The 26,863-nt window shown below is 43.9% G+C and overlaps 2 protein-coding genes and 1 long non-coding RNA gene across 4 annotated transcripts; 2 read left to right on the forward strand and 1 right to left on the reverse strand.

The window, feature by feature from the left end:
* Positions 1-4: 4 nt before the first annotated feature.
* On the forward strand, positions 5-4,711 carry TRAPPC4 (trafficking protein particle complex subunit 4). 2 transcript variants are annotated; one of them, XM_007062391.4, is made up of 5 exons: positions 5-276; positions 833-1,007; positions 1,267-1,370; positions 3,286-3,412; positions 4,224-4,711. In XM_007062391.4, the coding sequence occupies exons 1-5, from the start codon at positions 102-104 to the stop codon at positions 4,300-4,302; spliced, it is 660 nt and encodes a 219-aa protein (XP_007062453.1). In that variant the 5' UTR covers positions 5-101; the 3' UTR covers positions 4,303-4,711. The 2 variants fall into 2 exon arrangements, with proteins under 2 accessions (XP_007062453.1, XP_043389923.1); XM_043533988.1 differs by having other exon boundaries at positions 16-345.
* On the reverse strand, positions 2,539-26,241 carry SLC37A4 (solute carrier family 37 member 4). The gene is given in 11 exon segments (XM_043533982.1): positions 2,539-6,673; positions 8,119-8,257; positions 9,437-9,502; positions 10,857-10,970; positions 14,839-14,901; positions 14,903-14,925; positions 15,718-15,876; positions 17,369-17,612; positions 19,566-19,798; positions 21,796-22,315; positions 26,070-26,241. Coding segments are annotated over 10 exon segments (1,356 nt in total). The 5' UTR covers positions 21,944-22,315; positions 26,070-26,241; the 3' UTR covers positions 2,539-6,506.
* LOC122463539 lies at positions 12,626-19,653 on the forward strand. Its single transcript, XR_006286991.1, has 2 exons — positions 12,626-14,862; positions 15,223-19,653. It is a non-coding gene; the product is annotated as an uncharacterized LOC122463539 (long non-coding RNA).
* Positions 26,242-26,863: the final 622 nt, after the last annotated feature.

Consider the following 26,863-nt stretch of genomic DNA (forward strand, 5'->3'; position numbering starts at 1 on the left):
AAATCGGAAACAATTCTCTTTCCCACAATGCACTGCGCTGGCACGTATCGCCGCTCGTAGAACTACATCTCCCAAAGTGCCGTGAGCTGACGGGAGCCGATATGGCCATCTTCAGCGTGTACGTTGTGAACAAGGCCGGAGGCCTCATCTACCAGCTGGATCACTACGCGCCGCGCTCCGAGACTGAGAAAACTTTCAGCTTCCCGTTGGACCTGGTGCTTAAGCTGCACGACGAGCGCGTGGTGGTGGCGTTCGGGCAGCGGGACAGCATCCGCGGTGGGCGTCCGACTGGAGGCGCCAGGGAGGCTGGGAAACACTGGGGATCTAGCGAGGCCTGTGGAACCGGTACCGCCCGCTGGAGGGGTGCCGCGGCCGTTCCCTTAGGGGGCTAGTAGCGCCCACTGGGGTGGTTGTGGGGCTGGTACCGCCTGATGGGGGCACTGGCGGGATTGGGGTGCTGGAGGGGGAGGACGATGCTTGTTAGGGGCTAGGGCGCTGGTACTGGCCACGAAAGCTTTATGCTCCAATAAATGTCTTAGTCTCTAAGGTGCCACAAGTCCTCCTGCTCTCTCTTTGGAGAGGTGCTGTAGTGCTTGTGCTCCTGGGAGATACTGAGGGCACACTGGCGTGCTCGCTGGGTGGGAAGTAGTGTCGTAACACCATTTACACTTCAACAGTGGCTGTGCTGAACCATAAATACTCTAACAGGGATTCCTCCTAAAGACACGTCTAGGGAGGCCAGTGGTCAGGTCAGCTATTGGAGTTCCTAGTTCCAATACTCATTTGAAAGCAAATGAACCTCAGCTCTGACTCTTCCCTTTGCTTCTTTCAGTTGGACATGCTGTGCTTTCCATCAATGGCATTGATGTGAATGGGAAATACACTGCTGAAGGGAAGGAGGTGCTGGAGTACCTTGGCAACCCTACCAACTATCCCGTGTCCATCCGTTTTGGCCGGCCTCGCCTCTCCTCCAATGAAAAGCTCATGCTGGCCTCCATGTTCCACTCGTGAGTTTGCACTGGGAAGTCTAGCTCTCTGTGCCCTGGCTACCATGGCACTAATGATGATAATTAGTGTAGTAATGCCCACCATCTGTGAGGCACTGGCCAAACCCAGAGGAAGACACATTCCTTGCGCCGAAGAAAGTACATTTCACAAAGACAAATTGAGGGTGGAGAAGGGATCCAATATACACTATCATATCGCTAGTAACTTGAAGAGGAATCTTTTGTGTTAGACTTAAGTAATTTCCCTTTGTTTGTGAAGGTTGTTTGCAATTGGGTCCCAGTTGTCTCCTGAGCTGGGGAGTTCCGGTATTGAGATGTTAGAAACAGACACATTTAAACTACACTGTTTTCAGACCCTAACAGGTAAGACTTACTGCTCATGTTATCCCTGTTAGTTCAGTTTTGGGGCTGTGTCTCCCTCACTCTGAAAAGACAAGTACAAACTGCTTTATTTTCTGCTGCGGGGATTCTGTGGATGTGCAGAATTAATGTCACCTGCAGATTTCTTTGCTTCCCTGAAGAAAAATGACTTCCTGACAGCCAGCGGAGAGGAAATCACCACTGGGCTGGGGACACCCCAGCCAGTGGCTCCTACCCTGAGCCACTACCACTGCTAGTCCTGGCTGGCCTGGAGGCAGGAGAAGACAGGACTTCCTCTTCCTCTGCAAGGAGTGGCTGGGGCTGTCAGACCCATGCCCAGAAATCTCCCCCAGCTGCAGGACGCTCAGCATCCTCCCCTGCTTCCTGCCCCCATAACTCCTCAGCTGAGGGGAGAGGGGTCACTGTACAGGGAGCTGCTCCCCCATCCAACCAACCCCCGTGCATCTGGACCTCCCATAACTAGACACCCCCACCAAGCCTCGCCCCATACACCCAGAACCCCCCTAGTCCTCCATATCCAAACCACACCCCATTGAACATCAACCCCTGAATCTGGAGCCCCCTGCACCCAGACCACCCCGCACTGAGTTCCCTGAAGTCAGAACCCCTACCCTGACAAGCCCCACCCCCCTGCACCACCCTAAGCCCCCACATCCAGACCCCCATGCCAGTGACCCCCAATTAGCTGCCCCAGACCCCCTCCAAACCTCACTCCCCCAGCACCCAGACCCCTCCACTGAGCCCCAACCATATTCACCTGGAAGCCCCTGCAGAGTCCCATTGCCCCTACATCTGGGAAATCCCTCCCCCCGCTCCAATGAGCCTCTGTGCATCCAGATCCCCCCACAACTAGACCTCCCACTGGGCTGTCTGCACCCAGATTGACCCACACAGAATCCTCTCGTCCCACACCTGGATCCCCCTGCAGTGAGTCCCTCCACACTTGGATCCTGCCTGTTTGCGCCTGGCACAGAGGGGCAGGGCTCTAGGGTATTTCTGGGGCAGGCCCAGGTTTTGTGCTGTATTAGGGTCGGGTGCAGCCTCACCACTGAGTCCATGTCCCCAGGGTGGGGAGGCTGCAGGATGCTCCTCACTGCCACTCTGGAGCCTCTGTATTTATTTGACAAATAAAACTTGCAGAATTTCAAAATATTGTGCACAGAATTTTTAATTTTTTGGCACAGAATGCCCTTGGGAGTATTTATTAGACTTGTATATTGCTGCAAAAGTACTGCTTTTGTGCTTGATCTTTATTCATATGGTATTTCTCTGAATTAGATTGCCATTTTAAAATGAAAGGCACTAGAAAAGGGCAAAAGATGATTATTTCAGTATCCAGTTAGAGAGCACCAGAAGTATACAAAAGGATTTACAAAGAGCTGATGGGCCTCTATCCAGAGAAACTGACAAAGTACCTCACAAATATGAATTAACCCTCAACTTCTTACTCACCACCCAGGAATTATCCCCTTTACAGAAAGGGAAACTAGCTCATCTTGTCTTGCCTCAATTGGCCAACATGTCTTTAAAAGTCTGGAATCTAGCTGAGGAATTGCAAATAAAACCCAGCCTGTGCTTGAAATGTAGGATTCCCCTAGAGGTGCTCAAGTGTATAGGCACGTTAGCAATGTTACAAAATATGCTCTGTGCACCTGAAAGTAAAATCACATCCTGAATGTTAGCTTGCTAAAATACACTACTCAATCATTAACCTTTCTTTATATATCTTAAACAAAACAAGGCAAGTTTTAAATATTCTTCAGATGGTGTCAGCTGCTCTCCCGTCCTTCCTGTAAATGAGGCCTTTTCAATTATATTTGGGAATGTATTTCACAGTATTATTACCTTTGCAGCTTGCATGTAGTCAATGCTAATGCTTCTTTCATTATGGCTCCAGGGATCAAATTTGTGGTGCTCGCTGATCCACGGCAAGCTGGGATAGAGTCCCTTCTGCGCAAGATCTATGAGATTTATTCTGACTTTGCTCTGAAAAATCCTTTCTACTCACTGGAGATGCCAATCAGGTAGGGAGTAGGCAGATGATGTGTAGAACAACAGGATACTTAGCACTTGCTCAGCTCTCCACTTTGAGAGCACCGTACAACCATTAATACAACCCCCTTTGAAGAAGAGAAGACATACTTATTTTACAGTGGGGAAGCAGACATGTGATTTTACTGTCTGAGGTTATTTGGTCAGTGACAGAATTGGAAGCAGACCCCATGTTTTTAGCGCCCGTTTCCAGAGTCCATCCACTAAAAATAAACCTAAGATTGCTGGGTTCTCTTTTGACCGGGGCTGCTGATGGGAGCTCTGGTAGTACACCTGACTACTTTGACGCAGACACTAGTTTTGTTTAAGGCACAATCAAAAATCTAACTTTTTGCATGATTAAACTAAATTCCATAAGGAGGTTCAGCGTTGTCAAGTTCTTGGAGAAGGTCTTCCAAGGACACCAGTCTGAATCCAGTTCTCTATAAAAGGCTGCAGGAAACTTCCTCTGGAGTTCCATTTGAACAACGTGACATGCTCTCTCTTGGCAGGGCCCCTATTGCACTTTTAACCCCTGTCAAAGCGGCAATTAAGCTTTGTTTTTGAAATGGTTTTGGCATGTCAAATAGGAAAGCTGAACTCAAGCTGCTTTGTTAATCAGTCTTTTGATTCAAAAAGTCGCCATTAGCAGAGTTTGGAATGGAAGAGAAGCTAGTGCAGGACTGGGGCTGTCTTGGAGCTAACAGTTCTCCGATTAAAAACACCAATATGTTTTGGGTTGTAGATGGAGATTTTTGTCACCCTCTTCTGATCCTCATGCCTGTATTTCTGTGAATATTTCAGGTGTGAGCTGTTCGATCAGAACTTGAAACTTGCTTTGGAGGTAGCAGAAAAAGCTGGACCATTTGGACCAGGATCATAGGACTTTTCCAGTGTCAATACTGACCCTCTCCTCACTAGATAGCTTTTCCAGAATCCTGTCTCTGCCTACAGCAGCGAGAGAGGAGGTCATGAGGTCCTGAGTTGCTTTGGTCATCTCCAGAAATGCTGCTTTATTCCATGGATGTGGAATCCACCTTTGCCTAACAGTGATTATTATAGCTAAGAATGGGTATATGTGGCTGAAGCTATGATTGCAGCTCTAAAGCTGTCACTGTAACACAGAGGAAGATAAGACACAACATGGTGGTAAAACCTCAGTTATACTCCCCTTTTTCACTCTTAAGTGTGTGTGTATATATATATATTAGTTTTTCTCTGCGGCTTTAATTTATGGCTCAGACAAACTGTTATTTTGGATGTACAAGTAATAAACATTCCCTTAAAGTGTGGATAGATTAATTCTTGGACTAAATACATTTGCTTCTGCTAGAGCTAGTCTGAACTAGGGTAAAAATGCAGCCTGATTATCATCACTCTGGTTTTACCATCTGAAACCATTCTAGCTTGAGATGCCCTTTACTGTGCCCAGAACCCCAGTGGAAGGCAACACTTCAGCTTACGTTGGTGTAAACAGGAATAATGGATTTCAAGCAGGGGAGGTGGGTGAAATGAATAAGGAATAAACTGAAAAAATAAGTTCCTTGGTGTTTGCACAGCTGTTCTGAAGAATAGCAGCAGGAAGGGCAACATAAAATGACTGCTTCTGACTAAGGCTACTCACTGTAGAAAGAGGAATGTCCTATATCCAGGACTGGCCTCTGGGCAAGAGCTTCCCCTTTTTTCTTGGTTCCTTTGCACAAGAAGTCTCATGCTGCCAGTGCAGTGCTACATTTTTATTTCACAGTTGGTAAACAGTATTTCTTAATACTCATGCTTAAGTATTAAAGGTAGTTTATTTTTGTACGATAGTTAGCCATTTTGTTAGGACTGGCAGAGCAATCTGTTATGTCAAGGTAGCTTTACGGTGGTGGCCACGGAGCTTCTTGCTTACCTACAGGCATTCTAAATAACTAAAACCCTGCAGAGAACACAAATGAGAATCCTGATAAGAAAAGTCTGTTAACATATGACATACTAACATACTACCAAGGGGCAATGCTCCTGCTAACAAGCATTCGTAAGAGTAAGCAGACCCTATGTTGTAGTTTAACCTAAAAATGCTGTAACTGGTTCAGTTCACTGGAACTGGAGCCATTAGAAATTTATGCTTTCACCTGACAATATCCTTGATTATGTTACTTACAGAAATAATCATTACAACCTATTGATAAAAATCTCTTAAAGACTTTTCTAGTTAATGCAGAAAGAGAGGAGCTATACAAGGTGTGTATGTGTCTAATGCTGTTACTGATTACACTCTTGAACCAGTTTCCTTGGTACTCCAGGAAGTACTATTCTATTCAGTGTTAACCATCTGTTTTGCAGTTCACTAATACTCTGAAGTTAGCCATGGTGACTAATTTAACAGCAAAATAACTGTTGTACAGTGCTTCCATCTCTTGAATGGAGTTCCAAGAACTTTACTCATTTGCCGTTACTGAAAAGGGAGCTGTTTTGCTGCAATGGCAGGGATCTGTAGTAATATGTGGACCAGTAACTGTTCAGTCTCTGACAATAGCTGGGCGACCAGCGTTTTTCTTTAGTAATAAGCTAGTGGTCGCTGCTTCTGGGGAGGGAGACACAGAAGGTAGCTCATGACAGAGTAAGCTGGGTCACAGCTGCACCGACAACAGCAAGGGAGGTAAATGAAAGTAGGCTCAGTGCTGGCTAACTCTAATATTTCTGTAAGCAATGAGGGTGAATTGAGAGCAACACTACATCTGAGGCCAGCAGCAAGAAGGCTAGGCAGGTACCAGGTACGGGTCTTTTGCAGTACTTCTAGTTTAGCAAGCAAGACTGCGAAGTCTCTGCTCAGTTCACTAACAGTACTTTAAGTAAGAGGTAAAGTGAGGTCATGAGATGTAAACTATAACAGTGACCAAAAATTCTGTAGGCATTAAAACGTAACAGCCCCTGAAGATCTTGTGCCTTTCTAAACAGGAATATGATTAAAATAAAATGAAGTTTTGATAAATATTCTGATCTAGGCTGCATTGATAGGAAACTCAGTACCAGGCCAGCGAGTAGTCACTTGCCATCCTTAGGTAGCATCTGGAGCATCCTTGGTACCTTTGCTGCTCATCTTTAGTCAATCTTCTTGGGTACCCGACCCATCTTGGTGCGGATGTTCCGTAATAAGAAAAAGGCTATGGTGCTGATGACACATGTTATTTCAGCTACCCAGAAGGCTGTGGCCCAACTGTAGTGCTTGGCTATAGTACTGAAAGGCAATCCAGCCAGGAAACCACCAACTGCAAGGATAATGGGGAGAAGAGAACAGAGTTAGAGTCCCTAATAGCAGCAGAACTTTACAGTTTCTCCTACTGACACTGTTCTTTGTGCTGGTCCCTGCATTTATAAAAATGCTTCAAGCCAGATAGCTTGAGATATTTTAAATAGTGGACAAAACACTGTGACATACAGTAGAGAGCAATTCTGCCCTGCCTGGGGAAACCGAGCTAGTCACTCAGTAGCTCCAAACTCTTTTCTTGGGGTCACTCCTTCAGGATTCCTCAGTGAATGGGCTATAGCCACGCTTTCCTCCAAACTGGAGATTTGTACTGCCAGAAAACTAAGGGGAGCAAATTATTCGTCTTCAGCTATCAGAGAAGATACAAATTTTGTGGTTGCAATTATCTTTATTTACAAATGTTTATTATGAAAGCAAGGAACGAGTCATAGCTTGTCATGGCGCAAGCAGCTGATATACACATGAGCCCTTACCTGCTACAGACTTTCTGCTCAGGCAAAACTTACCAAAATTTGTACATATATGAAGTCTCATAAGAGGGACAGACAACTAAACAGTGCAGCGTTTTCACTTGTGACCAGAAATACGTCTGATCCAAAACTGCAGAGTTAAACACTGCTGCGTTTTGGGGAAGTCTGGATCCAAACTTCAACTGGACCTTCTCTCATTGTGACCCAGATGTTATAGGGACTCAGGCCTGGTCCAGATCTCAGAATGTTGGTGGTAACTCCTGGATTATTGACTTTGGGGGGTTTTTTAAGACAAGAAAGATCTTAAAGGGAATATCAATGTGCATGGACTGTTTCCCTAATAAGTTAACCCTCTGGACTTTTATCTTTAAATCTTCACTGGACTGGTAAAGGCCCAGGTTTCAGTGTCAAGGACTTTTAAAAAGAATCTTTAAAGGTGACATATGAGGACCAGGGTCCCAGAAGGCCCAACACAAAAGATGCACTTCACATTTGTCCATCTTATCCATCTCTAAATCCAAACCATTAAGAATATGGATATCTGAACTCTCCAAAGGTTTTGTATAGACTGCAGTCTTCAGTGTGGCCCACAGAGCCCTACATGGTGGGCTGCAGAATGAAACATTTTGAGAATCAAGCATGAGATTAGGGAAGTTCCTCAGTGACAGTCTTAGGTTTTCAGAGACCCACTTAATTTGTTGAATAAACAGATTCAGTTGCACAGCCATTCGCTTCCATTTCTCTCAGCTGTGCTGCTTGAGACACAACCTTTCATATCACTAAGCAGCAATTAGTCATAAATAAATTTGTTAGTCTCTAAGGTGCCACAAGTCCTCCTTTTCTTTTTGTAGAACCAATTTGAAATCTCATCTTGCCAGACTAAGATCATCAGGAACTGGGGCTTCTTGCTGCTACAGAATAAAGGTTCTGAGGTTTGTGTGAGTTTTTGTGTGAGGGGGAGGGGTGTATCACTCACCATTGGCCATTAGTGCAACAATAGCATGGGAGGTGCCACACAGGTTGGAAGGTGCGCTCTCATTTGCTATCACTCCAAACAATGCAATTGGTCCATAAGAAGAAAACCCGAAGATGGCTCCTAGAATCAGTATCCACAGCTATCAAAATAAGCAAAGAGTAATCAGAAATGGGATCCCTAAATTTGACCCCCGCTATTGGTTAGACATTGGCTAAACGTGTAAGGCCCTGTCTACAATATATTTCAAACTAAATGTTGTTCGGGCTGACACTGCTTCCCTGGCCAGTGGATATAAAGTCTAACCATGTGAAACAGAGTCTGCTCTGCCACATGTTTTTAAGATGGTTTATAATCGAATGCATCTCTGACTGCATTGGCCAGCACATTATCCGCTTCCAAGCAAGAACTTTGTTTTTCTCTATGGTTCTGAATAACCATCTGAACTGTCACATAGCCAGGTCTCAATATGAAACTCCCTAAATAGGAAGACATGGTTGCTGTGTTTTCTTAAAGTTCTATTTAATGAGCTTTAGGTTACAGTGAAATGACACAGAGAAGATGTTTACTGCACAGTAATCTTTTAAAAAATCATTCTGAAGAGTCTTGGTTAAAGGGCATTATAGTTTCAGACACGTTGGTCAATGCATTTATACCTGTTTTGAGGCATCCCCATTATTTTGTCAGCTGAAAATCCTGCAATGTTATATTACAAAGTAGTCTGCCTGAACATGGACTCCAAGGTTGGAATTTATGCTAACAAAAATTGATATTGAAAAGTATGTGAGCAATGGCACCAATCTGAGGCCCATAAAGGGTTTATAATTCTTTGCCCATCTTAACACTTTCCATCTGGGGATTGCAAAATGCTGTATAACTATTAATGAATTAAGCGTTAACATCCCTATTGGGCATAAAGCGTTATCTCCATCTTACTGTTTGGGAAACTGAGGCAAAAAGGAGGACGGGAAGTGACTTGCCTAAAGTCAAACAGGAAGTAAATGGCAGAGGCAGGAATAGAAGCCAGGTCTGGAATCCCAAGTCCTGTGCCTTAGCCATAAGACTTCTATTAATAGTTCTCCAGACTGATTATCTCATCTAAAGAGTAAACATCCCCAGAACCTATCAGTGTTTTAGTACTGGTTTTATTAGATTGTTAGTTTAGTAATATGAAATTATGAAGCTTCTTTCAGAAAACTTACAGCACTCTTCATAATGCCCTGGTTATAAATCCTGTTGAACTAACCAACCTTTCAGAGTAGGAAAGAGTCAGTAAAAGTAGAAAGAGGCAGAAGGGGAGAGAGAAAGACAAGGCAGAAACCTCCTGTTCTGTTAAGCCTGTGAGGGCAGCGAGAGGATGCAAGGCTACAATCCGGAAGTCGTTTTCCTGAGGAAGAAGTGAGGAAACATTAAAAAGGGTAGAAGTGAAATTCCATTTGTTTGGCAACCACCAGGGAAAGAGAGACAGAACACACAAATATCAGGAGTTAGTGCAGAGAACTGCCAAACTTGCTGCTAACAAAATCCTCACCATTAAAAGGGATACCATCAGCTTAAACACTCTTCTGCCCGATAACACTTTAGCTACCGAAACAGGTGGAGTTCCCACACCGCCCTGCAGAGTCAGAGTTCAAACTTATCACCTCGTTGGGGTTTGACTTTATTGGAAGTTGAACCACCACCATAACATAAACCTCAAACTAAACTTTCTCCCTGTCATGACTGTTCCTATAGTTCCCCTGCAGAGACAGCTCTGTCTCAGACCCCAATTCCCTTTCTCCTGACAGCTGGTTCCATCTCCCTTATATCCTATTGGAGCTAACAAGCAGCACTTACCACAAGAAATCAGCAGTACATACTCAGCAGTTTTTTGCAAGATTCTAATTCCTGTCAACAGGGTGGCTCAGCAGAAGAGCCCTTATCCCTGTCGCCTTGTTACACTATTACTATTACACAAAACACATCAGATAACTGAAAGAGAGCAGAGGAGACATTTTCTCTATTTCAGTTAGTTTACTTTGGACATTTAGCAGCACTATAGATAATCAGTTTGACTCTGCACTGGAAACAGTCTCTCCTCATCTGTGGGAGTTTCACACAGCAGAAGGGAGAAGGGAAAAAAACTAATTGTGAAAATAAAATCGCCCAAATTGGGTAAGGACTCTGGGGCAAGCCTAGGACCCTGAAGCTATTTTTAGTCTAGTTAGTGAAACTGACTAGATTTCAGGCTGTCAATGCTGCTTTAAAATTTCTCAGCTGCAGATAAAACCCATAACTTCCAGACCAGACATGGTGGTTCTGAAACAGGGCTCCAGAAAGCTATACTACAATCCATTTTATAAATCTGTCAAAGAGGATGCCCTGGAATTTTGTACAGTCATTTACAAAAAGGATTATGAAGTCAGAGGAAGAGCTACAGGTTTCAACAAAGTCCCAGAAGTAATTATTAGTGTTTAAGCATGCTTTGCTGATAGATAGAACTCCTTCAGGTGGGTTTGGTTCTTCCTTTATTTGAGCAGCACTGAGCGTACTGTAAGTACTCAAATAAAAAAATAACATGGCATCAAACTTCTACCATTTTTATGCAGAACTTCCAATGCCACAACACAGGAATCCCGTCCTGTAACCTGTGCTAGTCAGTGCCTGAGTGCAAGAACATTCACCACCATCTAAATGAAACTGATCAATGCTTCTGTCACACCACATGCTGCATGAGAACAAACTCCTTGTGCATGGGTTACCTTAGGAGAGTCACTTGTGACTGTGACCCGGAAAAGGTACATCGAAGCAGACATTCCCGCCATCATGGAAAGCAGGAGCACATGCCGAGGATTCCCATAACTTGACAGACCCACCTGTAATACATATTGGAACAGAGAAAGAGAGAGAACGCACACAGAAAACGTGAGTTACTAATGCCAACCGATTCACAGAAGTTAGGGCCAAAAGGGACTAGATAACCTGCATAACATAACAGCACCCAGTAATTTCTGCTTCAGGCTCATAACTTCTGTTTGAGATAGAGTATATCTATAAATCAAGACTGATGTCTTTCCAAAAGACTCCAAATGATGTAGAATCCATCATGTCCCAAGGTCAGCTGTACCAGTGGTTAATTATCCTCTCTGACCTTACTTTTAGTTGATTTGTCTAGCTTCAGCTCCCAACCACTCTATTTCATTATGCTTTTTTCTGCTAGATTAAAGAGCCTTCTTCTATCAGAAATCTCCCCAACTTAGGTAACAGTACTTGTAGACCATGATCAAGCCACCTCTTAACATTCTTTTGGATAAACTAAATAGATTGAGCTTCTTAAATTTCTCACTAAGGCATGTTTTCCAGATCTCTAATAATTCTTGTAGCACTTTTCTGAATCCTTTCCAATTTTTCAACACCCTTTTTGAAGTGTGGACACCAGAAATGGACAAAGTAATCCAGTAACGGTCACACTAATGCCACATTCAGAGGTAAAGTAACCACTCCCTAACTTTTACTTGTGATTTCCCTGCTTACACATCCAAGGATTACACATTAGCCTCTTAGTTACAGCAGTAAGGTGGGAGCTCATGTTCACTTGGTTATCTACCATGGTTATCTACCATGACCCCAAATTTTTTTTCAATGTCATCACCGTTTTCCAGGATATGGTCCCCCATCTTGGGTAACCTACATTCTTTGTTATGTGACCCTACATTTAGCATGTTTTTCAAATGAGCCCACATCATCAAGCAATCTAGCCTGTATTTATCATTATTTGTCACTCCACCAATTCTTGGTGTCATCTGCACATTTTTTCCAGCAATGATTTTATATATTCTTTCAGATCTTTGATAGAAATTCAATAAAACTCGGCCAAAAATAGAATCTGCGGGAAGCAACTTCATTGCATGATGATTCCCCATGTACAATTTCTTTTCACAATCTATCAGGTCACCAGTTTTTAATCCATTTAATATTGGCTACATTAATTTTGGATAGTGCTAAGTTTATTTTTAAATCAGAATATTGTGAAGCACAAAGTCAACTGCCTTCAGAAGTCTAGGTATATTATACCACCCAGTTACTCTATCAACCACATCTGTAATCCATCAGCTGGAGATCTCCCTTGGAAACTTGATGGGCGACACAGGTAGTGTCCATCGTTATAGAACTGGAGTGAATTTCTCTCATCTTGACTTTTCTGTACATCGGTGGAGGTCAGGGAATGTGGCTGTAAATATACAGGATTTATAACAACCTGTAATTTTACCTCCCATCCCTGAATCCACACAATGAATCACATAACCCCGTTTTTACTGCTTTACAACCTGTGGATACTTGCTATCTGTATAATTAATAAGCTTTTATGGCCTTGTGTTTTGCAGTCCAATGCTGCAAATGGTTCTCCTGGGGGAATTCTGCACCAATTTTTTTTTTTAAATTCTGTACCAAAAAGTTAAAAATTCTGCACACAATATTTGAAAATTCTGCATATTTTATTTGTCAAAATAACACAATATAATCATGCCAGTTACAATTATTTTGGAATTTATTTCAAAACATCTGTCAGCAAGTATGTCTGTAACAATACAGACCAAAAAAAGATTCTGATAATTTTTTTTTGACAAATAGATTCCTTACTAGGCATATTAGTATAGAACTTTGTGTAATTCTTTTAAATTACAGTACACAACTGTATTTCCTGCATCTGTCAGAAGCAGTGCAAAGGCTTGGCGGAGTCAGGGGTAACAGAAGAGCTGAGGGAGAGGGAAGGAGCCTGGGAGTGAACCTGGAGGGTGTTGCGGATGGGTGGGGGGATGGGATTGTTAGGGTGTTGGGAAGCCTCCCCCATACAGACCCTGGCTGACCCCAAGCCTCTCCCATTCAGTCAGGCACATCTGCCCTGTCCCCCATCCCCATGGTCTCTACAGCCCCACTCCCCCATCCCCAGGCTCAATGCTGTCACCCCACTAGCTCCTGAGCCCATGCTCCACCTGTCCCCACCACTAGCCATTCTGAAACTGACTGTGACCCCACAGCAGCCCTGTGTGCCCCACTCTGTCCTAACCTGGCTCCGCGGGCAGCATGTTGTGATGAACTGTACTCCTGGGGGAATTCAACCGCACTGGGCATAGACTTTTGTATTTTCCTGCGTAAAATACATTTGACCTCAGAAGTGCTGCAGTTTTGCCTTTTGCCCATCAGAGGCTTTTGTGGCGCTAGAACGCAGCAGGCTTTTCTGGCGCCACAGCGGCCTCTGATGGGCAAAAGGTGGAACTGCAGCACCTCTGGGCAAAATGTTTTTTAGGCGGGAAAATTAAAAATTATGCGAGACAGATGAATTGATTTCCCCCAGGAATAAAATGGTAACATTACAAGATGTTATAATCTAATTTGGCTTGAGTGACCTATATAAATCTCCTCAAAGCTTCTCTCTTATGGACACCAGAGGCATGATTTAATTATAGGGCTGTGATAAACTTGTAACAAAACCAGGCAAAATTCACCTGGTTTTCAATTTCATTAAAAAACTCAATCCAGACCTGCAAGCCTTTGACTACCCTAGCTGAGTTTTGAGTCAGGTGAACTACTATTTTGGGTGGAAACTGCTTGTTTGTTCTAACAATTTCAGGTGAGGTTTCACTTTGTGTTCTGGGGTTTGTTTGAATGAGAATCTGAGAGCAAAAGTGAAGAGGTGCATACCCAAAAGAAGTGAACTGGGGAAGTGGGGTTGTACAAAACTCTGTGAATGAAACCAATGAGCTCTAGATTAGTGTATATTGGTCTCTGTATTATCATGTGAATTAATGTATTTCTCATAAGTAGCTTTATCTCTTTGCAGAAGTGTCTACTAATCACACAAGACCAAGGTGACACTGGAAAGTCTCAGCTAGTGACTTTCACAGTTTAGACCCATTTTTGTCCTGCTCTGCTTTAAGGTAATGTTTATTATTTCCGTTATCTAGAAGAGGGCCCCAGCAGGAGCTTTGCCACAACACAATATATGTTATGCCTCCCCTACACCAAGTGAATGCTAGACGGTGCCACTACTGACAGCAGTAAATCCCAAATTACCTTCACTAGTACAGGACTCCAGCATAGCAGTCCTAGGCCTCTGATGACACCCCTCAGGCCAAGTTTCCATATGCTTGTTGACTCGTTGATTTGGAAATTATCAAACATTTTAATGGACTGGACCTACGTCCACCTACCCCAACTCTTTGTATGGGGCAGACCCTGGTTTGGATTTTGCAAAACCACAGCAGATGAGATTCGGTTTTAGAGAAACATCAGAAGTTTGGGGGAGGCAGGGAACAGAAAATAATTTTGAGAATGATCACCTCTGGTATGGGGTGGGCCCATACTCCCTACCCCCCCCACCACCACTGGGCACAAAGCATGTGAAATGGGATTTTCAAAGAAGCCTAAATGAGATAGGCACTTAACTTCCATCAGTCTGTTGAAAAATCCCAGCTGTTAGAAAGAAAAGATTTTGTATCATCTGAAGTGTTTAGAAAGAAAAAATGAACTAATTTTAAAGTGTCAGTGAATCTGCATCAGCATCCCTTGGCAACCCAGGAAGGTTGCATTTTACATCCTCAGCACAACAACCTCTCACCTTTGCAGTTCTCTCACCCCTGGTACTTCCAAGTTCAGAGTTACCGGACATTCCAGTTATTGCACTGAGATCTACCAGCTTTGCTACTGAGAATAATGGAGTGGACAACGTTCCAGGCTGCTTACCCGTGCTACTGCTCTGTCAGAAAGGTACCCAGCAGCAATGCTTCCTACCAGGCCCCCGATTTCTTAAGGCACTCATGTAAGAACTGCCTAGAACATAGGATAAGGGGGTGGTTAGGCAATCAGGTCCAGGGCGGAAACACCAAAACAATTTCTTATTAACGGTTTATGTTTGTGCACAGGGATCAGTTCAGTATAAAGGCAGTATCAGGGAGAATGGAGTAACTAGCCCTAAAATGCTTACACTTTGCGTTGTCTCTCAGTTTCCCCAGTTCGTCTCAGAGCATCTGATATTGTTTGTTGTTTTTAGTTAAATAGTGTTTGAATTAAGAGCTGGTGGGTAGTGCCAAACCAACAGCCCAGGAGACTGAAATTCTCTGTCCACAGAGGAGGTGCAAACCAGGCAGCAGCATGGCAGACTTCTCCCACACATTGTCTCCCTGCCAGTGTGCCCCAACATTGATCTATGAGGACCCGTTGGGGTGAGGTAAGAAGACTGTTCAATCACCATGACTTAGTCAGTCCCTGGAATCTCTACAAAGGAGCCAATTTGTGCCCTTTGTGCTGGGGGTTTCTTGGCCGTGGACACTGGTCATTAGGAACCGGCCAGATACACAAACTCATTTCCTATATGCCATCAAATAGCCACCGATGAGCACTATTGGTTACTACAAGCCTGGGCTGAATTTAAACTTGTGACCTAATGAGGAAGTGCATGTATTTCTTGATCATTCCCCTGTGCCATTCAGTAACCCGAATAATCTGGACTGGTATTTTCAAAGGCACTCAGATCCCATTAAAATGGGAACTGGACACCTTGCTCCTTAAGGCACCTTTGAAAATCTCAGCCTTAAGCTTTAAAATGAGTCTGTTGTGTCTTACCCACAAGAGCAGACTGTCCTCTCTCCTGAATCAGGAAGAGCTGACCCCAATCTGTACAGCATGTCTTCACTCCGAAGACAACCAGGTAGCCAGTTGAGAGTACCCACAGGTACGGCGAGAGTAGCAGCTCTGCCAGGGTGCTGTCATCTCTGGATGAGCCTGAAAGGAGAATTAGTAGAAACACCATTACACTGCTTGGACACAGCAATAGGACACAATCAACCCAGCTGGGGGGTAGGATGATCTGTGAGCAGATTCTGTGTGCAGTGGGAGCAGCCTTGTAACAGTAAGGCTTTTCTAAATGTAGAACTAGCAATGATCGGCCATTGCTACCACCCATTTGCTGTGTACAAAGAAACCTGTCCATGGTATTTATCCCACTTAATTAAAAAGCAGACATCAATAAGCTACATTTTACTCCCCATAACTCTGCTCTCTTATGGGTCCCAGTGAACACTTCCGACAGAAGATGTTGGAGAACATATTGTCTGCTCTTCCAGATGTTGTTTCTAGTCCGCTTCACTAGTCCGTGAAAGAAGCTGTGTACATCCCACAAAGGACATTGCATTTAAGCTAGCTGCTCAGTTCTTACATGAACCTGACAGTTATGTCTGCTAACACTCATATCCCAAAAATACATTGTGGTAGCAATTATGTTCCCATGACAATTATCAAATGCCAATTCCAGCAGCAAAAGATTTACAGGGTGGTACAGAAGTCAGTACTTTAAATACGGTTTTTGTAGGCTTTTAAATCCAGTCACAGTCCCTGTGTCACAACAACCCTCCAGCCCTTTTGCTCTCAAGAGAAGGTTCAATTCATTGGACATGACCCAACATTTATTAACTAGATGTCCTAGTTCAGGACACCAAATGTTGAGCAGAGTCCACTCAAACTAGGGTTCAACAAAACAGGAGGCAGAATTCTCTGTTTATTGGAGACATGCCAAAGGCAGCTCTTCTCTCTGCTGCTCAGTAAGAAACAAATAATAATGCTTTACACTACAGCCCTGTGCGGGATTAGTGTAGAGCCCTGCAGCGGGATTGGGATCCCGCGGATCCCACAGGACCTGCTGCCATAATAGCAGGAGTGGTTGGGAGCAAGATTAAAAATAGTCCCGCACAAGGCTCTACTTTGCCCCTCTCTGGCATGGAGGATCTGAGATCACGACATAAATAATTTAAGACCCCAAGGGAAATAGAAGAATATTAACATAGACATTTTATAGATGGGGAGACTATGGCACATAGAGCTGAAGCAACTTGTTGAGGGTCTCACAGAGTCAGTGGCATAGATGGGAGTAGATGTGAAAGTGAGTTAGGATCTTTCCCTGCCCTACAAGACTCCATTAGATGACCGTCCTTTGCACAATCGAGGGCACCAATACTTTCACACTGCGAGACACACATGACACACAAAACATATTCCTTAACCAGGATACCTCAGGTGTTCTCACAGTATACGACTGCAAGCAGATCTGGAGTTAAATGCTGATAAGCACCAAGTTCAGGAAATGGGAAGGGCTTGTTCCAGCACCAAGGAACTGGAGGGACACTCAGACTATCAAATTTTGGTAGAACATGTCCCATCTTCTCTTGCTCCTCCTGCTGCCTGCATGCCTTAATTGTAAGATGAGGAGTCTAATGCTCACCTTTTTTCCCTTTCATGGTTCCTGGTCCAATGTTTGGTAGCCCAACGTCTGAGGGTTCATTTTTAATCAGGACAAGACAAACAAAGGAGGCAACCATGCAGATGAAGCCAGAGACGGACAGAGTTGTGCGCCAGTCGTAGCTCAGAGCCATCAGAGCAGCAACAATGGGGCCCAAGCCACCAGCCAGATTCATGCTGGTGGAGAGAATTGCCCACCACGTCCCAAACTGGGAAGGCTCAAACCACTGTGCAACAGGGAAAGAAAGAGAGTGTGAGCAAAGTGCCATGGAGTGGGAATTAGACTCAGATCCAAAAACCTGTAATTAAGTCCCTTGGTGGCCAGTTCAGATCCTAGCAGACAGAGGTTTATAAAACTAGATAGAAAAATATTTTACTCTTCCATCCCCTTGCATCCAAGGAACTCAGAGCTTTTTGCAAACATTAACGATGTACGCCTCACAGACCTCTCTACCTTGTGAAGTAGGTCAATATTATTCCCATTTACAGAGGAGGAAATGGAGGTACAGGAAGTTCTCTAACTGATTTATGATGCTGTCATCAAAGGTCTGCCTGCTTTGTACCAAGTAAGGGGATAAACAAAGTGTTTCAGCTTGTAACTTTAGGACCCTGATCCTTACTGCAGTGGATGTTGTGGGAGCTCAGCACAAATTGGGCCCTTGCTGACAGAATGATTGCTGTGACTCAGTCCTACTTCTAATGGAGTCAATGGTACAACTTTCATTAATGCCAAAGGGAGTAGGAGCAGGTCCCATCTAATTCAAATACTTTGTTGACAATCTTCTGGAAGTGTTACTTGGTATTTTGTCTTCATTTTCAGTGATCTTTCCCCTCTGAGTATAAACAGCCCTATGTGAAAGGCATTTTCCTCCCAGCTCCATTCATTGCCCACAGTATAGAGCAGAGGAAGCAAGAAGGCTTCATGGAGAGAGAGAGAGAGAGAGAGAGAGAAGCCTCGTATCCAGGTGATTAGTTGTTCAGTCCTCCATCTCCCACATGCACCTGTCCTCCTCATTTTTACATATCCCATTGCCAGGACTAGTCTTGCACAGAGACAGAAATAGGACTACTGGTTTAGAGGGAGGTTCCTACTAATGTTAGTATGGAAGGAAGGGCGTGACCTTCTCCATGGCAGTGCCTTCTTTGTCCCTGCCTTAGACTAAGTCATTTGAACATTTCTACAGGGAACCACAGTTACCAGCCCTTAGCTTCATAACATCAAGCTTTATTTCTTCACACTGCTAAATTATCCTTCTGTGGCTGTCTAAACAAACACACCATTCAGCAGGGGCCCTGCTCACAGTGTTCTATATGTCACTTGATATTCTGTATAGGCAGACTGGATTTTTTTTCCTCTTAGGGGCAGAAGGGGTACGTATCATTCTCCCAAAATATCCTGAAATGCAACATGATCTGGCTTGTGATTTATAACTCATGAGCCCACCGCCAGGTCAAACCAAACTTTACTTATCATTCCTTCTCTCTGCAGTGGACAACTACTAGAGCAAAGAGGCTATGGTGCCTCTGTCTTCACAACTCAGGGGCTGGAATCCAGCAACTGGGGTTTTTCATGATTACAAATTCTGCGGCTAGGGAAATTTAACAAATTAAACTATAATCAACAACCAAAGCTTTGTGCTTAAAACAAACGAATGGAGTAAATAACTCTCCAACTTGAGTATTCTTGGCTTAACTAAGCAGCAGGAGGCATATGAGACTCTTATTCCAAGAAGGGCAGGGGATAGAGCAGCTAGGAGTGTTCTCCCACAGACAGCATGCCTGGAGCCATACCGATACTTCACTTCCTGCTAGGAGAAGTTGGAACAACTGTGAATTCACCTATGGTCCCAGCACAAGGACCCCTGCAGTGTTCTCCATACAGTACCTATTCTGGAAGAAGTTAGGACAAGTGTTGCTACGAACTTCACACAAAGCAATCATTCCTGTATCATGCTCTATTCAGTGTCTCCTGCTCAGCGCTAAATTTGTAATGAAAGAGATGCCAGGGTTCAAGCAATATTTTACTTTCATAACTGACGCAACAAGCTCAGAAGTGCTGGGGATATGAACTGCCAAGCCTAGCCCTGGCACTAATAAAGCATTACCCTTGGTGTTCAAATCTGGGACTGCACCCCTGCCAAAAAAAAAAAAAAAAAAAAAGTTTTTCAAAGTATACTTACTTTGCGCAGTACCTTCCCACACGGTGGCCACCCCAGTCCTTGAGCCAGCCCATTCAGGAACCACAGCCCTGAAAAGACTGTAACTGTAGAGCTCCAAGAAAAGACAACATTGACTACGCCCACCAGTAGAAGGCCAGATGAGAAGAGCCAGCGGGCACTCATTTGATCAGAGAGGACTCCACTGATAAATTTACTGATAGCATAGGCTGCAGACTGGCTGCTAGTGATGAGACCTGCAATAAGTTAGAAACCAAAGGCATACTCTAGTAACACATTTTGTAATAAGATGGTTAATTCAGCCAGGTTCCTACTGAAGCACATTCAAGGAGTTGTCATTCAGGCACAAATCAGTTCCACTAGCTATTAGAATGACAAGAGCTTTCTATTTGGTTGGTTTCCAGAAAAGTATTCCTGTAAGCAGGATACAGACTTTAATATTATTAGTACCTGAACTGAGATATACATAAGACTATGGAAAGCAGTATTTTTTTTTCTCTTCAAAGCACACTGAGACTTCTTTAACTCTACCATAGTTGTGGAGACTGTAGGTTTATAGTTTCACTAAACTGAAGACCCAACCATCCCATGCTTTTTGTAAACAATAAAGCATTGAGCACAAAGAAGGATATATAAAAGAGGAGGCATTAGTGCTACCAACAGGCATCTCCAAAGAAAGTGTTTCCCAATCTTTTTAGGCAAATGTGCCAGTTTACAGGACTAAGGACCTGTCTACATGGGGAAAAAGTCCGGAACAGCTAGTGTGGAATAGCTATTCCACACTGGTTCTCCTTCTGACACTTTTATTCCGCACCAGGGGTTAATCCACGTATGACTGTGTGCTTATTAATTGAACTCCCATTTAGATCCACCTGCACTGCTAACATTTTGTCTCAAATATTCACCTTAGGTCAATAAATTCTGATAATCAGCATAACAGATCCTCAGCTTAATCTTAGTTTCCATGCCGAGCACTGACACATGAAGGACACAATAAAGTGCCAAACTATTGAACTGAACAGATTTAAGGTTTTTTAGGCATTAAAGGTTTATAGTGGTTTACCAAAACGAGAGGAAACAACTGAATTTTTCAAACAAGACCATGTTTGAGACATTTTGCCTAGCAAATCTCTCTCAAGCTACAGTCTTCTTTACCCCAAATCCAAATGGCATCCCTGATCATATTTCAACAAGGGCTCTACATTTGTTTCATTAAGCTGTAACTGAGGTTAGTGTGTTTTTTTCACTACTCATTTTTTGAAAGAGTCCATCCAGCTTAATGAATCAAAGAGAGATTGCTTTGAATTGTAGGTGTTGCTTGGTTCTGAGACTATTTTGACATAACAAAAGCTTCCAACATGTGAGATCAAGTCTACAATATCAGAGAAATAGACAAAATGACTTCATAGGCCTCTTCCATTTGCTATTTCTGCAACTCTTGCTGATTAAGAAGTGACTTTTTGAAATGAACATTCTGAACAATTAAAGGGGACACTTTCATGTCAATTAGGGCCAAAATATAGATTCTGTTTAAAAAAAACCCAAACCAAAAGAAAACACCCTACTAAAAAAAATTCAAACTCAACAGAAGTCTCCCTTTGGATTTGTAAAAATTCCTACAAAAACAAGGTTTGTATGTGTTCGTTTTTTAAAGAAACACTGTAGCATTTTTTTTAGTGCCTCAGATTTACAAAGGGAAATTAACTACACACAAAGTGAAATTAATTAGTTTGAATGACCAAGCTGAGTAAAAATGCAACAAATGAAACAGCTCCAATGGCAACTGTTAATTTTAAAACTTCTCTTTAATTTAAATAATGTAAGTGGCGTAACCAAGGAAGGAAATCTTTTAAAAATTATATGGATTTTTAACTGGGCAGTGTCCTTTTTAAATATCATAACTCAGGCACACAAAGCATGTACTACCATTTCAAATTTTTTGACTACAACATATAGACCAAATTCAACTTGCCTTACTCACCTGAACAGTCTTATTGAAGTCAGTAGCACTATAGGCATTTGCATGAATAAAGATATACAGATTTGGCCCTAGATTTTAAAGATGGAGTTTTTAGGGAGAAATTAATCAAAATTCTACAGTATGTGATTTCTCATGCCACGTCTTCAGATGGATAGAAAAATACATTTAATGTATAGATTCTGGTAACACAACATAACCAGATATATACCAAGAGAAAACATGCACAAACTCTATCACAAAGAAAGTTCTTACCCAAGTCATCTTTGTCCAATTCTATTTCTTCCATGATTGAGGGCATTACAAATGAAAATGTTTTTCTATTGAAATAGTACAGTGTGTAGCCAACAAACATGGCAGTGAATATCACTGTTCGGTAGTAACTGTAACCCTTATCCACCATGGTACAATCAAAGTAATATCTCCAAGAAAGAAAAAAAGAAAAATCCTGTTGATAGGAGGATTTGTCCTGTTTCAAAAAAAATTCAGCTCACAGCTGTAGTGAATAGTTGTAATAAAAGATTTTAAAAAAATAGCAATTGCTGTTGGAACAAAAACTTGGAACAAAAGAGCAGTTTTGAATGAGGAAAAGAAAAACAGCAACTAGCAGGGTGTCTGAACTGGAAGCTGGACTCTCCTCAGAATTCACATCCTGGGATATTTTTGCAGAGCTACAGCTTTGTTGATGTTCTCTTTTCTTCTCAGTTTTGTTTACAGCTGCTTTCTAGAGAATGATTAACTTACAGAACTCGTCATATAGGACAAAACCATCAACCTGCAGAAAAAGAAAAAAGTAAAGTTAGCTTGTGATAAGCTGCACTGTACGCAAAGTGGAAAGATTAGAGGAGCCTTGCTCAGTAACTCTCCTCTGACCTCTGAACTCAAACAGGACAAACTGAAAACAATCAATCCCTTTCCCAGAAACAATCTTAAACTAGATTCACTACAAGGAAAAGACAGGGTGGATTAAAGTCCTACAGCTTCAACAGGCAGTCTGCATTTAGTTTCTGATTTCCTTTTCAGTGACTCCACAGGTATTATACAGCTGTGACCTTCTCTGCTCTTTTAGCTGGTTCAATATTACAGAGCTAGATCTGTGGAAGACTCCAGGAAAGTGCTGCAACTAGAGCTGAGCAACATATTCTTGTATCTGGAAAAGCAAAGAAACTGAAAAAACTTTGGGGAAGGGAGTGCAAAAGAAAGACAGATGCAACAGGACAGAAGACTTGGTTCAAGACAAAAAGCAAAGAACTGGACAACATTTATCCCAGGTGTAAAACCACTGAAGTCAACAGAATTACACTAAGATTAAATTGTGAATAAGGACTCATTAGTAGAGACAGAAGGATAATTGGGTCACTAATTGCCTACGACTACATAATGAGGCTTGAGAAATAATGAATGCAGAAAATCAGAGAGCAAAGGGATGTGCAAAACAATGAAAAGTAGTCAAGCATGGAGTTCTTCTGCAAGTCTTCAGCCCATAAGCAATTGCACTCTTTTTGAACAAGGAAACTGCATTCAAGCTCATTCTGCATTTTGAGAGCAATCAATACTTCAAAAGAAACCAAAAAGAAAAGATGCCCTGACAGTGTGGGGATAATACCTGAGCAGCAGCATAGAAAGAAAATCTTATGAACTATGAAAAATAATTTTTAACATTCATATGGAGTTACTCATCTTCAAAGTACTTTATAAACATAGTGCTGAGAATATAAATTCCTTTGAAAGGGGCAATATCTCAATTTATGTACTGTACAGTACAGAGCATCAAGTCGGTACCAAACATATAGTAAAATAATAACAAAAACAACAAACAATAACAATTCATTCATTTATGGGGTTAGAAGTGTTTATTTTTAGGCAAATTATAAGTATTTTGTTTTTTTACACACACACACGGCTTTTAATCAGGTTTTTAAAACTGTTCTCCTTTGAGTTATATTCAAAAGTTGGCATTGTCTCTGACTGTTGAACTCCTACGACTTACCATCTCTTGGCAGAAGTGTTCTTAACTGCAAGTGGAGATGAGAAAGGTGGGCATCCTAGGAAAAGATACAGTCTGATTTCATACCAAGAACGTCAGGCCTGGCCAGCCAGTTTGTAAAAGTTGTGCCAATTATATATGTTCTGTGGGTCTTCGTCTTCAAGAGTACATCAGTACAGTGCTAGAGCATCTCCGGCAGCAACGTTCAACCACCTTGCTTGATGGCTACGGAAAATGGGCAAAGGCTACCACATTCTAGGTGCATACAGCTAAAACCCAGTAAAAGGTGATTCAAGATACTGAAGGAGGACGTGACAAAGGTCTGTGTCAGATTGGAAGATGCACTTGATGGAAACCCTTGGAGACAAAGAATAAGTGCCACTGACCCCAACTAATGGGATACGGCGAAAGTGCAGAAGATAGATACACACACACACAAACACGTGCACGTAAATAGGCTTTTAATCATTTTTTAAAAAATTGTTCTCCTTTGAATTAGATTAAAAAGTTGGTCTTGTCTGAAGACTGGCACTTCCACAGATAAGCTCCCAGCGAGCATGGAAAGTCTGTAAGGAGCAGCAGTCCCCTCTTCAAACATGAGGAATGAGGAACATTTTGCGTGTATTTAAAAACACTTCTCACGTATTTTCCTCATTAGGGTTTACTTGGTTTTAAACTAAAACTAGAAACCTGATTCAAAATGTAAGAACCCAGCAAGGGAAGACTCCCTCAAATTTTCAGACAGTTTTACAAACATCTGGCTCTTTTGATGCGCTTTGCTGTGTTTTTCAATTAGACATTTAAAACTGCATTTCGTTACATCTATAATTACAGCTTGACAACCGTGCCTGCTTCAAAATCAGCCCACGCACAGAAAAGAAGAGCCACTCAATTCTCTCTAGCTATGCATTTTTCCTATCATTGTGGTTTCTAGGCATTATTAAGTATGTAACAGCCATCAGCAAAAAGTATGTAGGGCTACATGGTGCATGTGATATGGTTTGATTCACAAAAAATGAGCAGTACTCAAAGCTACCACACTGATACAATGTAAAATGAATCATATCAACAGCTAAGGCTATCAGCCCATGTTACTATTTGTATTACAATAGCACCTAGAGGCCTAACTATGACCAGGGCCTCATCATGCTAGGCACTTCAGAAAGAAACAGTCTAAAAAGTCTTCCTCTTTCATCTCCACTATCTCACCTCCAGCAGCAGCCAAACCTGATGCTTCCAAAGAAGTTGAGCAACCCCACAACACACCCAATGACCTCTTCAATGCCACACAAATGGGAATGAGGATTGGGGGAGGTTCCTTCCAGACCGCTCTTGTGAACAAATGTTTCCTTGAAGAAGGGGATCCCTATAATGATTCATTAACTCACCCAATCCTTTTAACAATCCATCCATAGTATTTAAAACATTAAGACATCCTGTTTAACTAAGACTGGGATGCAACATGTTATGATGCCCAAGTCTGATATCATTACATATACAGCATCAGAAAGTGTACCAGGCACTTTAAAAAGACACAAGTTCCTGACACCAGGAATTTACTCTAACAGAGACATTACTCTTATCGATGGTAACACGAGCATTTCCCTACCTGAGTATGGAAAGTGTGAGGTTCAGAGCAAGCACTGAGTTAGCTTAGAGCCCAAAGGAGGAGTAGATGAATGGCGGGGTCAGAGCAGCTTGAACCGCTGTAACTGGAGCTGCACCGATACAGATAAGGGACTGGGGTTGGAAGGGGGCATGAACTAAATATAGAAGTCTCTTCAGCTGCTCATCCTTGAGGTGAAAGCTCACCCAGGAAATGGATACCAATCAAAATGTCAGACAGCAATAACACTCCTGCTGAGCTCAGGAGAAGGGCAACATGGGCCAAGGGCTACAGGCTTTAATTGGGGAGGGGGACTTGTGGGGGCGGGGGGTTACATGCCAGCCCCAGGAAGGCAGACTGTGTATGTCTGAGGGGTGGGTAGGTGTGGGGTTATGTCTGAGGGAGTTGGTCGGTATGTGTCTGTAGTGTGGGTTACATGGGTAGGAGGTCCATGGGGGGGTATGATGGCTGGGGGCCTGTGGAGGGGTTACGTGGTTGAGAGGTCCATGAGGGAAGGGGTTACATGGCGGGGGGAGGGAGGGGCTGTCTGCCTGAAGGGAGGGGGCCTTGGTGTGTGTCTGTGGGAAGGGGGATTACATGGCTGTGGTGTCTACGGGGGTCTGTCTGGAGTGAGGTTATGTGGCTGGGGGGCCCATGGGGGACAGGTGTTTATATGGCTGGGGGGCACATGGAGGTTATGAGCCTGAAGGGGGCCAGTCAGTGTAAATGTCTGCGGGAGGCCACAAGGCTGGGGGCCTGTCGGGGGAGGGGTACATGACTGGGGGTCCAGGGGGGCCGATTGGAGAACGTGTCTGTTGCCGGGAGCGCAGCACCCCAGCAGGGGGAGTCAACACATTACAGCCAACGGCTGCCTGGCAGAGCCTCTGGGGTGAGAAGGCCGAGGAAGAGCTCGGGGCCTGAACCCCCACACAGTACCTCTTGGACCCCTTCGCTTGGCCGCTTCCGCCCGGAAGTCCCGCCTCGTCCCGCCAGCCGCACACCGGTGTCGTCTATTGGGCAGGAACCCTGTACGTCACCGGTTCTGCCAATCATAACCGGCAATAGGGCTCCAGGGGACGTCCGCACCTCCCCATTCGCCGAATCGCTGCCGGGGGCGGGTATGCGGCACAGCACCCGGGGCCGCCTCAGGCCCGCGGCGCGTAGCCGGTGCCTCTTCCCGCCAGTCCCTCTGCAGGATGCTCACAGGGCAGCTGTACCCGGAGCGCGCGCGCCGCCTTTGCCGAGCCCAGCCGCAGGGACCCGCCCCGCGCTGGGGAAGGAAGAGGGAGGCCCCAGCGCGGCAGCCGGGCCCGGGCCCGCCCGCTGCAGTTTGTCGGGTCAGGGCGCGCTCTGGGACACGCTTTGTGCGAAGACGCGCCCCGCCCCTGGAGTTCCGCGCCGCCGCCAAGGGCTGATCCCCGCCCTGGGTGGCGAAGCCGGGGGAGGACGAGGGGTCCTGCTGAGAACGTTGCGCCTCGCCCCCTATCGGCCCCGGGCAGGGCGCTGGTCTTTCTGCAGGGACCATGCAGCGACCAGCGCATGGAGGGGAAGCGCGCGCGGGCCGAAGAACCATGTACAAACCTGACTTTTGAAGCAGCTTCTTTCCACCATTGATGGAGGTAGGGTGACCCGATGTCCCGATTTTATAGGGACAGCCCCAATAGTTGGGGCTTTGTCTTAGCTAGGTGCTTGTTACCGCCGTCCCGATTTCTCAGTGCGGCTGTCTGGTC

This window comes from Chelonia mydas, chromosome 22, assembly GCF_015237465.2.
Source record: "Chelonia mydas isolate rCheMyd1 chromosome 22, rCheMyd1.pri.v2, whole genome shotgun sequence".
Taxonomy (NCBI): Eukaryota; Metazoa; Chordata; order Testudines; family Cheloniidae; genus Chelonia; species Chelonia mydas.

Coding starts and splice junctions, on each gene's coding strand:
- TRAPPC4 (XM_043533988.1), top strand. CDS start 102: ATGGCCATCTTCAGCGTGTACGTTGTGAACAAGGCCGGAGGCCTCATC. Junction 346..832: donor TAGCGAGGCCTGTGGAACCG/GTACCGCCCGCT, acceptor TGCTTCTTTCAG/TTGGACATGCTGTGCTTTCC. Junction 1,008..1,266: donor CTGGCCTCCATGTTCCACTC/GTGAGTTTGCAC, acceptor TTGTTTGTGAAG/GTTGTTTGCAATTGGGTCCC.